Raw genomic sequence first — 13,458 nt, 5'->3', positions numbered from 1 at the left:
AGAAGGGAATTCTTCCTGGACTTGCTGTTTGCAGGTAGTTAATGTTGAGGCGGAGCTCGGTAGGGTCACAGACCAGCAGGAATTCTCCATGAGTCTAAGGGCAGCTCTTTATGAAAGCAGATCATATGTATGTGTTTATTTGGAAGGGAAATGAGAGGAAGGGAGGAGGAGTAACTGAGTTGTGTTAGCCTTTTCTTCTCCCCAGAGTTCTAACTTAGGGATTCTTATGATTCTTTTACCCTGTCTAAATGATGGACTCTTCCTATAAATATGCATTTTGTGTATTTTCCACGCAATTGTCAGTAGTTCAGTGTAGATCTTCTTTAATTTCTGTCGATAATGGTTTGTAGTTTTTCCAGGTAAAGTTCTTGCACATCTTTCATTGGATTTATTCCTATGTATTTTATGTTTTAGGATGTGATTTTAAATGATATTGTTTATAAATTTCATTTCCTAAATGTTCATTGCTAGTACAAAGAAATATAATTGATTTTTTATGTTGACCTTGTACTCAGTGACCTTGATAAATCACTTGTTAATTCTAATTTATCTATAGGTTATTTTGAATTTTCTAAATAAACAAGTTTTTGTTCTGGGGAAAATGTCAGTTTTGTTTCTTCTTGATCAAAACTTCTAGTGTTAAAATAGCCTTGTATTTCTGAGATAGACTCAACTTGGTCATGTATTATCTTTTTTATATATTGTAGGTTTCAGTTTGCTAATGATTTGCTTTTTTTGTTTTGATCTATGGTTCATGACCTATAATTTTCCTGTCTCCTACTGTCTTTCTGAAATATATGAAAGTTATGCTAACAACATCATCATTAAATGGAAGACATTTAATTTTTTGTTTTTCTTTTTCATTGTAGTTTACTATAGGACATTATAGTTCCCTGTGCTATACAGTAGGACCTTGTTGTTTATCTATTTCATATATAGTAGTTTGTATCTGCTAATCCCAAACTCCTAATTTCTCCCTTTCCCACCCTCTTTCCCCTTTGGTAACCATAAGTTTGTTTTCTATGTCTGTGAGTCTGTTTCTGTTTCATAAATAAGTTCATTTCTGTCATATTTTAGATTCCACATGTAAGTGATATCATATGGTATTTGTCCTTCTCACTTACTTTACTTAGTATGATAACCTTTAGGTCCATTCATGTTGCTACAAATGGCATTATTTCATTCTTTTTTATGGCTGAGTAGTATTACATTGTGTATATATACCATGTCTCCTTTAGCCATTCATCTGTCAATGGACATTTAGGTTGTTTCCATGTCTTGGCTATTGTAAATAGAGCTGCTATGAATATTGGGTTGCATGTATCTTTTTGAATTAAAGTTTTATCCAGATATATGCCTAGGAGTGGGATTGCAGGATCATATGGTAACTCTGTTTTTAGTTTTTTTTAAAGAACCTCCATACTGTTCTCCACAGTGGCTGCACCAATTTACATTCCCACCAACAGTGTAGAAGATTCCTTTTTCTCCACACCGTCTCCACCATTTGTTATTTATAGACTTTTAATGATGGCCATTCTGACCACTGTGAGGTGGTAACTCATTGTGGTTTTGGTTTGCATAATTAGTGGTGTTGAGCACTTTTTCATGTGCCTATTGGTTATCTGTATTTCTTCTTTGGAGAAATGTCTATTTAGATCTTCTGCCCATTCTTTGATTGTTTCTTTTCTTGTTATTGAGTTGTATGAGCTATTTGTATATTTTGGAAATTAAGCCCTTGTCTGTTGCATCATTTGCAGATAATTTCTCCCAGTCTGTAGGTCGTCTTTTCATTTTGTTTATTGTTTCCTTTACTGTGCAAAAGCTTATAAGTTTGATTAGCTCCTATTTGTTTATTTTTGCTTTTATTTCTGTTGCCTTGGGAGACTGACCTATGAAAATATTGGTACAATTTATGTCAGAGAATGTTTTTCCTATGGTCTCTTCTAGGAGTCTTATGGTGTCATATCTTATGCTTAAGTCTTTAAACCATTTTGAGTTTATTTTTGTGTATGGTGCAAGGGTGTGTTCTAATTTCATTGATTTACATGTGGCTGTCCAGCTTTCCCAGCACTGCTTGCTGAAGAGACTGTCTTTTCTCCATTGTGTATTCTTACCTCCTTTGTCAAAGATGAATTGACCATAAGTGTGTGGGTTTATTTCTGAGCTCTGTTCTGTTCCATTGATCCATATGTCTGTCTTTGTACCAAAACCTTGCTGTTTTGATTACTGTAGCTTTGTAGTATTGTCTGAAGTCTGGTAGGGTTATGCCTCTAGCTTTGTTCTTTTTCCTCAGGATTGCTTTGGCAATTCTGAGTCTTTTATGGTTCCATATAAATTTTAGGATTAATTGATCTAGTTCTGTGAAAAATGTCATAGGTAATTTGATAGGGATCACATTAAATCTGTAGATTGCTTTGGGTAGTATGGGCATTTTAACAGTTTAATTCTTCCAATCCAAGAGCATGAGCTATCTTTCCATTTCTTTGAATCATCTTCAGTTTCTTTTATAAATGTTTTATAGTTCTCAGCATATGCCTTTCATCTGCTTCATCAGGTTTATTTGTATTTTGTATGTGATTTAAAAAACATTATTTATTTATTTATTTTTGGCTGCATTGAGTCTTCATTGCTGCATGTGGGCTTTCTCTAGTTGCGGCGAGCGGGGGCTACTCTTCGTTGTGGTGCACTGGCTTTTCATTGTGGTGGCTTCTCTTGTTATGGAGCATGGGCTCTAGGCACGTGGGCTTCAGTAGTTGTGGCTCGTGGGCTCTAGAGCGCAGGCTCAGTAGTTGTGGTGCACGGGCTTAGTTGCTCCATGGCATGTGGGATCTTCCTGGACCAGGGATCGAACCTGTGTCCCCTGCATTGGCAGGCAGTTTCTTATCTACTGCGCCACCAGGGAAGCCCATATGTGATTTTAAAGTGAATTGTTTTTTACTTTCCCTTTCCAGTATTTCATTGTTAGTGTAAAGAAATGCAGCAGATTTCTGAATGTTAATCTTGTATCCTGCTACCTTGCTGAATTTACCTATCAGTTCTCGTAGTTTTTGTGTGGAGTCTTTAGAGTTTTCTATATATAGTATCATGTCATCTGCATATAATGACAGTTTTACCTCTTCCAATGTGGACAAATTTTATTTCTTTTTCTTATCTGATTGCTATGGCTAGGCCTTCCAATATTATGTTGAATAGAATTGGTGACAGTGAGCATCCTTGTCTTGTTCCAGATTTTAGTGGGAAGGCTTTCGGCTTTTCACTGTTGAGTATTATGTTGGCTGTGGGTTTATCATAAATAGCTTTTATTATGTTGAGATATGTTCCCTCTATATCCACTTTGATAAGAGTTTTTTTTTATCATGAATGGATGTTGAATTTTATCAAATGTTTTTTCTGCATCTATTGAGATGATCATGTGGTTTTTGTCTTTTCTTTTGTTGATGTGGTATATCACATTGATTGATTTGCTTATCCTTGTGACCCTGGGATGAATCCAACTTGATCGTGGTGTGTGATCTTTTTTTATGTGTTGTTAGATTTGGCTTGTAATTGACTTGTAATTTTCTTTTTTGGTATTGTCTTTGTCTGGTTTTGGTATCAGGGCAATGGTGGCTTCATGGGATGACTTTGGGAGTGTTCTTTCCTCTTCAGTCTTTTGGAAGAGTTTGATATAAGAGTTTTGGTGTAAGTTCTTTGTATGTTTGGTAGAATTCCCTAGTGAAGCCATCTGGTCCTGGACTTTTGTTTGCAGGGAGTTTTTAAATTACAGGTTCTATTTCATCTCTAGTGATCGATCTGTTCAAATTATCTATTCCTTCTTGATTTAGTTTTGGTGGGCTGTATGTTTCTAGAAACTTATCCATTTATTCTAGGTTGTCCAATTTGTTGGCATATAATGGTTCATAGTATTCTCTTATGGTTTTTTGTGTTTCTGTGGTATTGGTTGTTATTTCTCCTCTTTCATTTCTTATTTTGTTTATGTGAGTCTTCTCTTCTTGGTGAACCTGAACAGAGGTTTGTTGATTTTGTTTATCCTTTAAATAAAACAGCTGTTGGTTTTATTGGTTTTTTTCTACTTTCTAAAAATCTCTATTTTATTTATTTCCTTTCTGATCTTTATTATTCCCTTCTTTCTGCTAACTTTAGGTTTTGTTTGTTCTTTTTCTGATTCTTTTAGGTGGTAGGTTAGGTTGTTTATTTGAGATTTTTCTTGTTTTTTACAGGAAGGCCTGTATTTCTATGAACTTCCCTCTTAGGACTGCTTTTGCTGTGTGCTCTCTGTTCTGCCTGTTGCAAACTGACTGCTGCACTCTCCTCCGAGCCTCTGAAGCTTCCTTTCTGTCCCAGCTGATCACCACGCCAGTGAAGGGGCTTCCCAGGATGAGGGAACCGTTCCTCTTTCACAGCTCCCTCCCAGGGGCGCAGGTCCTGTCCTGATTCATTTATTTTTTTTCTTTCATCCTACCTGGTTATGTGGTAATCTTTCTTGCTATTTTGGTTTAATGAGATCTTCTGCCAGCACTGAGCAGGTATTCTGTGAGAATTATTCCACATGTAGATGTACTTTTGATGTATTTGTGAGAGGAGGTAAGCTCCTCATCCTTCTATTCTGTCATCTTGATTTGGCAACCCCTAATTTTTTGTTTTTCTTTCCTTTGGGAGAGTTCCTATAATGTTTGAGTTGTATTTTCTTTAAATGGCAGTGCCACACTTTTTAAAAAATTAATTAATTAATTAATTTTTGGCTGTGTTGGGTCTTCGTTGCTGCGCGTGGGCTTTCTCTAGTTGTGGCGAGTGGGGGCTACTCTTCATTGTGGTGCATGGGCTCCTCACTGTGGTGGCTTCTCCTTTTGCAGAGCATGGGCTCTAGGGCACATGGGCTTCAGTAGTTGTGGCACACGGGCTTCAGTAGTTGTGGCTCATGGGCTCTAGAGTGCAGGCTCAGTAGTTGTGGCGCACGGGCTTAGTTGCTCCGCGGCATGTGGGATCTTCCTGGACCAGGGCTCGAACCCGTGTCCTCTGCACTGGCAGGTGGATTCTTAACCACTGTGCCACCAGGGAAGCCCCAAGTTGTATTTTCTTTAAATGTTTGCCAGAATTTGCTTGTAGAGCTATTTGGGCCAGAGTTTTATCCATGAAAAGTTTTTACTTTACAGATTCAATTTCTCTAATAGTTAGGGAACACTTCATATTTTCGATTTCTTTTTGTGCTAGTTTTTACAAATTGTATCTTTTAGGAATTTATAATTTTAATCTAAATTTTCGCATTTGTTATCGTTTTACTTAGTTTGGGTTCTGTAGTAATGTTCCTATTTTTTATAATTGGCTCTTTTATAATTGGCTGTGTCTTCTTTTCTTGATCAGACTCAGGTATTTTATTATTTTTATTAGTCTTTAAAGACTCAACTTTTGGCTTTGTTGATTCTGTGGGACAGTTACTTTGTATTTCATTAACTTCTGCTGTTTTTGTTGTGTCGTTTTTGGTTTTTTGTTTGGGTTTTAATGTGTTTTTTATGTTTGCTATTGTTGTTCTAAATTATTGAGGTGGATACTTACATCTTCAATTTCCAAACTCTCTGCTGGGGTGCTCCCAGGATACAACGGTGAACTCAACACAGCATCGTGGGGTATTCTGAATTTTTAAGGGAAACATGGCAGTACTCAAAACCTGTTGGATACTACATAAGCTACTAGCTTGAGATAATTCAGTTTTAACATTAGATAATACTGTCTTGTTAACCCCTCAGTGCCTCCAAACAGGTTTTTGTTGATACAGCTTTTCTTCTTATTCTCATAGGGGAGTTGGTTCAAATTACCTTATTCACCATTACTGGAAATGGAAGTTTTGAGTTGTTCTAACTAGCCTATTTTTTAAATTAAGGACCAAAACCTACTTTCTTTTGTATTAAAGAAGTTGATGACAATAACCTTGCTGATTATAATAGTGTTTATAGTACTTTCCCCTTTTTGAATGTTTCCTTTGTTCTTGGTGTTAATATTCATAGGTATATGTAGTAATTTCTTATCTTCCCCAGTTGTTTCTGCCATTGTGTGACTATATGATTTTATTCTTTCAACTGCAGTTTCCAGGAATTGACCTGGATCAGGCCTTATTCCAGCCCTTTCCATCAGAAATTGTATTTCAGAACTACACTCCCTGTGAAGTCTATGAAGTTCCACTGGTTTTGAGGAACAATGACATAGTGAGTATGTTTGCTGGGATGACTGTACCTTTCATGGATCTATAAGAAGGGATTAGATAAAATGGGATCCTGTAGGGTCTTAGATAAGCTCTTGAACTTGATAGGCCTAGGAAGGCAGATAAAAACATGCCCTTTGACTATAAGCTTAATGAAGACAAGACTGTGTCAGTTGGTTTGTTGCTAAATGCTCAGTCCCAGGGCAGTACCCAACAACTGGTAAACTCCCAGTGTGTGCACTGACATTTTGTTGAATAAGAGATTGGCTAGATCAGTGTCATGAAGTTCTCATGAGTGACCATTTGGGCTAGGTTTTCATTTAATACAAGATGATTACTGTTCATGTTTACATACTCCACGTTAGAGCCACTATTTCCCCAATTGAAGGTATCAACTCTACTCATGAATTGCAGTTGTTGAGCCAATGCATTTAGATTCTGCAAATTGTATTAAAAAAAACAAAACAAAAAAGAAGATCCCCTTTTCTCTTTTCCATCTCCTCCCTTCTACCTCAGATAGCCTTCAGATTTTGTTTACAGATAGTTTTGGATGGCTTCTCCCACTGTCTGTATCTTGTTTCTTTGTGCTTGCAACTGAGGATTTCTTCTCCATCCTTACGCCTTTTCTTTCAGAGATATATTAGGGTATATTTCAAGAAAGAGTATTAAATGACTGAAGAGTTCCTTGACACGTAACAATAATGAAAGGAAGAATAATGCAGAAGGTCAGCATGAAGCACAGTTAAGTATGAAAAGTAATCAGGTAGGAAGGAAGGCATTAGAGAGATGCTAAGCATCAGGTGTTAAGGACAAGTAGAAATACTTATGGGAGTCTTAGAATGTTGAGACAAAAATTCTAGCTGTAATAAAGTAGGGAAAATAAGTGAAGACTATGCAAGAATTCAAGGCAAATGGGAAGACTTGCAGTTATATTCAGTACAGTAGCTCATTAAAGGAATCAGTGATGCCTTTCAGAGATCAATGGGGTGATTTAGTGACAGCAAAGTCAGACTTTGGAGAAAATGGAACATTTAGTTCTTTGCTGAAGGCGTGTTAGCAAGAGAAGCTCATGGGTTGGAAGCTAAAAGGTAGGCAGAGAGAAGAAAAAAACCCCGAGGTGTTCAGGGTTATGTTCCTAGACCTCAGGAAGAGGTGAGTTACATAGACATTAGAACTCTCTCTTTTCATGCAGGGCTGCCAACCAATTTAGTTTCTCACTTCGAGTTCTTGTTTTCCCTTTCTCCATTACTTTTTGACTCTTGTTCAAGTTTTTTTTAGGCTATTAAAGGCAGAGAGGAGCTAGTCCAAAGGATACTTTGGGTACTCCTCCCCAGCCGTAAGCAAGAAATGCTTGTCACTGAGTGTATATGTGCACGTCAAGGATAAGAGGCATGTGTGAGTCTTGTCTGCCAAAGGGCATTCAGTTCTCATGTATAAAACCCACACTTCTTGGTAAGATGCTGCTAGAGTATTGGATCCCATGAAAGGAAGGTCCTCATCTAAGGAAAGTTCAGCTATCAACAAGCAGACAGATTCTGTAGGCTAGGCGGGCTTGTTCTTGGTGAGTTACTCCCAGGACCTTCATAGGAGGTGGCTGATGTAAGCCTGCTTCTCTACTTCCTGGTTCATGGATATGCAAGGAACCACTGAGATACATTTGGGGCACTGAGAAATGCTTTCTGTGTCGTTTACCTTTTATTTGCTTCCTGACTGCCATGGAGTGCAAAAGACAGAGCCTGTTTGGTCTTTGTTTCTCTACCTCTCTCAAACACACAAGTTGAAAGTAAGCCATGAACACTCGACAAGCCACAACACAATTCACTTGGGGTACAATTATAAACACCCAGACTCCAGAGTCAGACTAATCTGGGTTCAGATTCTAGGTGAACTGTCTCCCAGCTGTAGACTTTGGGCAAGTCACTTCACTTCTCCAAGCTATGGGGATAAGAATAGCACCCATTTCAATAGGTTGTTTGGAATATTAAATGAGATAATGGACGTAAAGTACTCAGCTCAGTGTCTGTCCTATAATAAGCACTAAAGCAATGTTACTATTCTTCTTCTTATTAGTGTTGCTATTGTTTTCCTTTCTAGTTTTTAATCCACAGTTAGGCTCTTACTAAAGTATTCCCAGCAAGCTTATATGGCATCATTCAACACATCATAAACACCAACGCACATTTCTCTTACCAGCAAAGCCAATTCTATTCCTACCAGATATGTACACATCTCTTTCTTACCTCCCCACTCTCTACTCTTTAGATCTGTCTGAATTCTCTCTGCATTTCTTCTTCCCTTCTGCATCTGGGTTTCAGCTTTGAGAGGTTGTGGGAGTTCCTGTTTCCTCATATTTCACCTGAGACTCCTAGGACATACTTAACTATAGTTAACTTTCTTCTGCCCTCTTTGAGTTTTTTAAAAAACAATCCTCTCCCATTCCTGTGTCTCTAGAACCTCTACCCCTGACCAACCCCCTTCTCACATTTACATTTCTTTTACTGCTTGGGACTATCTGAGGTAGAAATATGTACTCTGGATGAGGCAAGCAGAGCAGAGGAATAAGACTGTAAAAGGATGGGACTGTTTGAAGCTGCTCTGAGACTGGCCTTGGGGATTGTACTGCCCTCTGTGTTCTTGCTTCACAGTGGTGTTTAGGTAGGACAGTCCTATAGGGAGGGAAGGTGGAGTTAGGCCGGGACTTGATCCGGAACACCATTGCTTGGTAAAGCTGTAGCACTTACGGCAAGTGTCTGTTTCCTCATCTGTAGAATGAATGGTAATGAAGCTCAAAGGTTATTGTGAGGATCAAGTGGCATCTCATGTACAGTGGATGATCCATAGCGGGAGTGCAGTAAGTGTGATTTCTTCTCCCAGAGCAGTTCTCAAATGTTGGGAAGTCCAGTGCAGCTCCACCGTGTGGGTGGGGTTTCAGATGATTAAGCAGTTAGTCTTCGAAGATAGTCACATTTAAATAATAAAATAAAGATTTGCAATAACAATTAAATTGCGTAATAATAATAATGTTAATAAAAATTAAAGCTAAAGTACATTGAGTGCTTACTTTGTGTGAGGTCCTGGGGTAAAGGTAAGTACTGTCATCTCCTTTTACACTTGAGGAAACGGAAGTTCAGACCTAACCAAAGCCACATGGCTAGTAAGTAGTAGATGGAGATTTCACGTTTAACTGCAAGGCCTGTCCTTTTTCTTCTGCTTTCACATGTACAGTGCCCATTATTGTGTTTTTCTTGCAGGTTCCAAGGATGGTGAAAGTTGTTGAGGAAAGTTCACCTTACTTTAAAGTAATCAGCCCCAAAGATACTAGCCACAAAGTAGCACCAGGAGTGCCGTCCGTTTTCCGAATCCTCTTTAGTCCAGAGGAGAACAAGGTAACAGCAGCGCTGGCAACAAACTGGTTGAATGCTCGTCACTAGCAGTTTGCAGTTCTGAGCATTCGAGGAGGTGGTGTTGGTGTTGGTATTGGTGGTGGTGGTGTTACTGGTATTGGTTGTGGTGTTAGTGTGGTGGTGGTGGTAGCTGTGTCGTCGACAGTGTTGTTGGTGTCGTTGATGGTATCGGTGGTGGTGGTGTTGATGGTGGTATTGCTGGTGGTGGTGGTGAGGAGAGGAATGGTGAGGGTGGATGCGAGGAGGGGATGGTGCACCACTGGGAATACGGAGAGAATTGTCAAACAGTGATGAGGGCTTATATGAGCTGCAAGTAGCCAGAGTGTAAAGAAGGGTAATCCTGGATGCTCCCATGGAACCTACTTCAGCATATTTATGTTGGACTGTACAGCTATTTATGTTGGACTGTACACCAAAAAGGAAAAGAAGTGGTCCGGGTGCAATGAGCTGAGACAAAGCGTAGAGATTATGCCTTCTTGGAAGTTTGGGATTCTTGTTAGTTGCATCCCTCCTCCCCACACTCTAACTAGTTTAGGAAAGAGTCCTAAGATCCAATATTGATCACAGTATCAGCCTCATTAATGGCAAAGAATATGGCCAGGACCTGAGGCCATATTCTGCTCCTTAATGACCGGTAGATAACCAGTCCTCCGTGAAGGGGTGACCTCACCAGTAGCTCTTCCTAAGCACGAGTGGAGAGGCTAGAGCCAAAAGCAGAGACCTGCCCTGTCTGCTTATCCTTGTCTGCACACAGAACGGCTAGAAAGAGCCTGAGTTCAAAAAGAGGCCGTTTCCCTCCAGCACCACCACAGCTGTCAGGAATCTAGCCTATTCTCAGGCTCTCCTCAGTTGTATAAATTCCAGTTACTTCTGGAAGGAAAATCTAGCTTGGGCGACTGAGGGAGGAGGCTTCTCCCCAGCCCTTCTCCAAGACTGCAGAATTGTGGGTTGAGTTTTCCTCTGTAAGGGCCAAAGTGGGGACTTGTGTAGAGGAGGAAAGGGCTTTTACCAGCATGATTGAAAGAGCGAGGACAAAAAACAAGGCTAAAATAGGCATAACAAAATGTCAGGTTATATATAATGTTAAATAGTGTGTTTGCTTATCTGTATTGTGCCGTTATGGTTGGAATCAAAAGAGCATAATGGAGACACAGAGAACTAGCTTTGAATCCCTGCTTCTCCATCACTAATACTTATTAGCTGTTGTAAATGTCATTACCAGTATTCCTGGTGCTGGTGCTACTGTTTCTGCTTTTCTGGAGAGCAGGGATAGAGAATTTAATGTGGTCTGCCAAGCATGTATCACTGGAGCAAGTGGTTAAAAATTTCATTACTATTATACTTATGTTATTATTTTTCCACTCTGTAGTGTTACTGTTTGTTTCTTGGGCTGTGTTTATGAACTTATCATTTTGTTTGGGGTATTATTGAAATAAACAGAAAGATAAATAGTTCCAGAATTAGTGCTTTTTGTTATACGTTATTGAAGTCCTTATTTTTTTCTCCAGGCTCTATATCTGAATGCTCTCTGTGAAGAGAACAGTACTTGGATTTAGTTTGGGTGTCAAATTTTCCTACACTGTCAATTAATTATAAAAGCTGAACATAATAAGCTTTTGTGCAGCCTGAAATACTAAGCTTGCTGGATTTGAGGAGTTGGCTTTCCTTAATTTTTTTCTGTGCTGGAGGAAAAAATATCTTCTGTTGAATAAGTATTATTCTACCTGTAGGTAGTCTGGCTGAGAAAGGGATACACAGAAGTTTCTGAAGAGGTGGAATGTTCTATGTCATGATAGATGTGTGGGTTACATGGATGAATTCATTCATCAAAATTGTATATTTAATATTTGTGCACTCCAAAATATCTAAACTTTACCTTAAAAGCTTTTAAAGTATGAAAGCAATAGAAAGGTGAATGGATGGAGGTACAGATGAAACCAGAATGACAGAATGTTAATAACTGTTGAATCTGGGTGATGGATACATGGGATTTGTTATACTATTCTGTTTTATTTGTGTATATTTAAAATTTTACCTCATCAAATGTTAAAAGCAAAGGGGGAGAGATTTTATTACTGCTTATCTATACAGCAAATAAATAACTGAAATATATTTTAGGTGAGTTTGTATTTACTTTAAGTATGAAATGCCAGCATTCCCATTGAGGCTTATTACTTGGCTATATTTCGTGGAAGCTTATCTTACTCCTAGTTTTTTTTTTTTTAATAAATTCATTTTATGAATTTGTTTTTGGCTGTATTGGGTCTTCGGCTTTCTCTAGTTGCGGTGAGCGGGGGCTACTCTTCGTTGCTTCTCATTGCGGTAGCTTCTCTTGTTGCGGAGCACGGGTTCTAGGCACACGGGCTTCGGTAGCTGTGGCACGCGGACTCAGTAGTTGTGGCTTGCGGGCTCTAGAGCGCAGGCTCAGTAGTTGTGGTGCACGGGCTTAGTTGCTCCGCGGCATGTGGGATCTTCCTGGACCAGGGCTCGAACCCGTGTCCCCTGCACTGGCAGGCAGATTCTTAACCACTGCGCCACCAGGAAAGCCCACTCCTAGTTTTTTTATTCCCTCTTAGCATTCCATTTCACCAACATTGCCTATGGCCTATGGGGAAAGCCTTAATTAAAAAAAATAAGTTAAATGTTGTTTTACTGTTTCTTCTTCTAAGTATTTGAAAGTTACCAATGGTTACATGCATGTATGAGGAGAGAGAGAGTGAGTATAATGGCTACCTATGAGAAAGTTATCTAATTTTGGACACATTAGGATTTTGTGTTGGATTGGACTCTAAGCTATGAAATAATTGACATAATACGTTTTTCTAAGGACGTAGTGATTTCTCCTTCTGCTGACTGTCTAAGACTGATGGTGGGTTTTTGGGGAAGCTCCTGCTGCTTGTTTTGGTTCCCTTTTTCTGCAAAGATCCTGCCACCCTTGCACCATCAGCAGGGCTCCATTCCAGTAGTTTTTCCAGTCGTCTGGGCATCTACATTCACTCTTACTGTTGGAAAACCAACAGGGCCATGCACAGAATGACCAGCTAGGGTTAGTTGTGCTGTTGTGCTGTCTTTAGTGCTGCTCCAGAATGTAGCAGAGGAGTACTAGAGCCAGATTTATTTCAGGAAGAATAAAAGTCAGTCTTTTCACTGTGTCACTTTTTCTCCAGTTGGCCAAATTGATAGCCAGTGTGCATATGTATTTTTCCTCCTTATCCCCTGCTGATCTGAACACACTCCATTCTCATTTACCCTCCTCACACCTGGAGAGTGAGATATGTAAATTGCAGCATGCCACAGTTTAATAAGCCAGTCCCCTTTCAATTGGATTTTCAGCACCCATGTATATTAGCATGTCGAAGATGATAATGCAATTTATATTTTTTCCTGTCATCTATTAATCTAGCTTCCTGGAGATTTAACTTGTTTAGAATGCCAAATACCCAGATAACAGGTGCAGGAAATTCACTTTGGCTTTCCTTATCTCTTCTTTTCACATGGACTTGAAAAAAAAAAAAGATTGGATATGTTATTTATCTAATAATCCTAGTGTACATGTCATGGATGGTAGAAATATAGTAATCAATGTTATCATAACACTATAAAATTCTGGAGACAGGCATTTTTCTTGACCTCTTAAATCTGTATCTTTACTATTAAAAGGAGTATAAAAATATTAGGCTTATGTAGGAAAGCAAAACTGGGTACTTTCTTGGACTTAAGAAAGCATCTCTTTGTAATAGTGTTGGCATATGGAAATGGCAGCAGTGGTCTGAAGAAAATATGAAGTGATGTAATCTTATTGCTCAGTTATGTGTTGAGAAAATATCTAGTTTGTTGTCAAAATAGTTTTCTTGATTT

At 38.8% G+C, this 13,458-nt stretch overlaps 1 protein-coding gene across 1 annotated transcript in view; it reads left to right on the top strand.

Annotated features, from left to right (window-relative positions):
• Nucleotides 1–13,458, top strand: part of HYDIN (HYDIN axonemal central pair apparatus protein) — a 440,857-nt gene that overhangs the window by 96,595 nt on the left and 330,804 nt on the right. The window contains exons 5-6 of the mRNA XM_049703807.1: nt 6,081–6,200; nt 9,448–9,582. Of these exons, the coding sequence (XP_049559764.1) occupies nt 6,081–6,200; nt 9,448–9,582 (255 nt within the window). The remainder of the gene's footprint in view (nt 1–6,080; nt 6,201–9,447; nt 9,583–13,458) is intronic.

This window comes from Orcinus orca, chromosome 20, assembly GCF_937001465.1.
Source record: "Orcinus orca chromosome 20, mOrcOrc1.1, whole genome shotgun sequence".
NCBI lineage: Eukaryota > Metazoa > Chordata > Mammalia > Artiodactyla > Delphinidae > Orcinus > Orcinus orca.
Note: the sequence above shows the minus strand (reverse complement) of the source record. Positions and strands in the feature narration are given on the sequence as shown.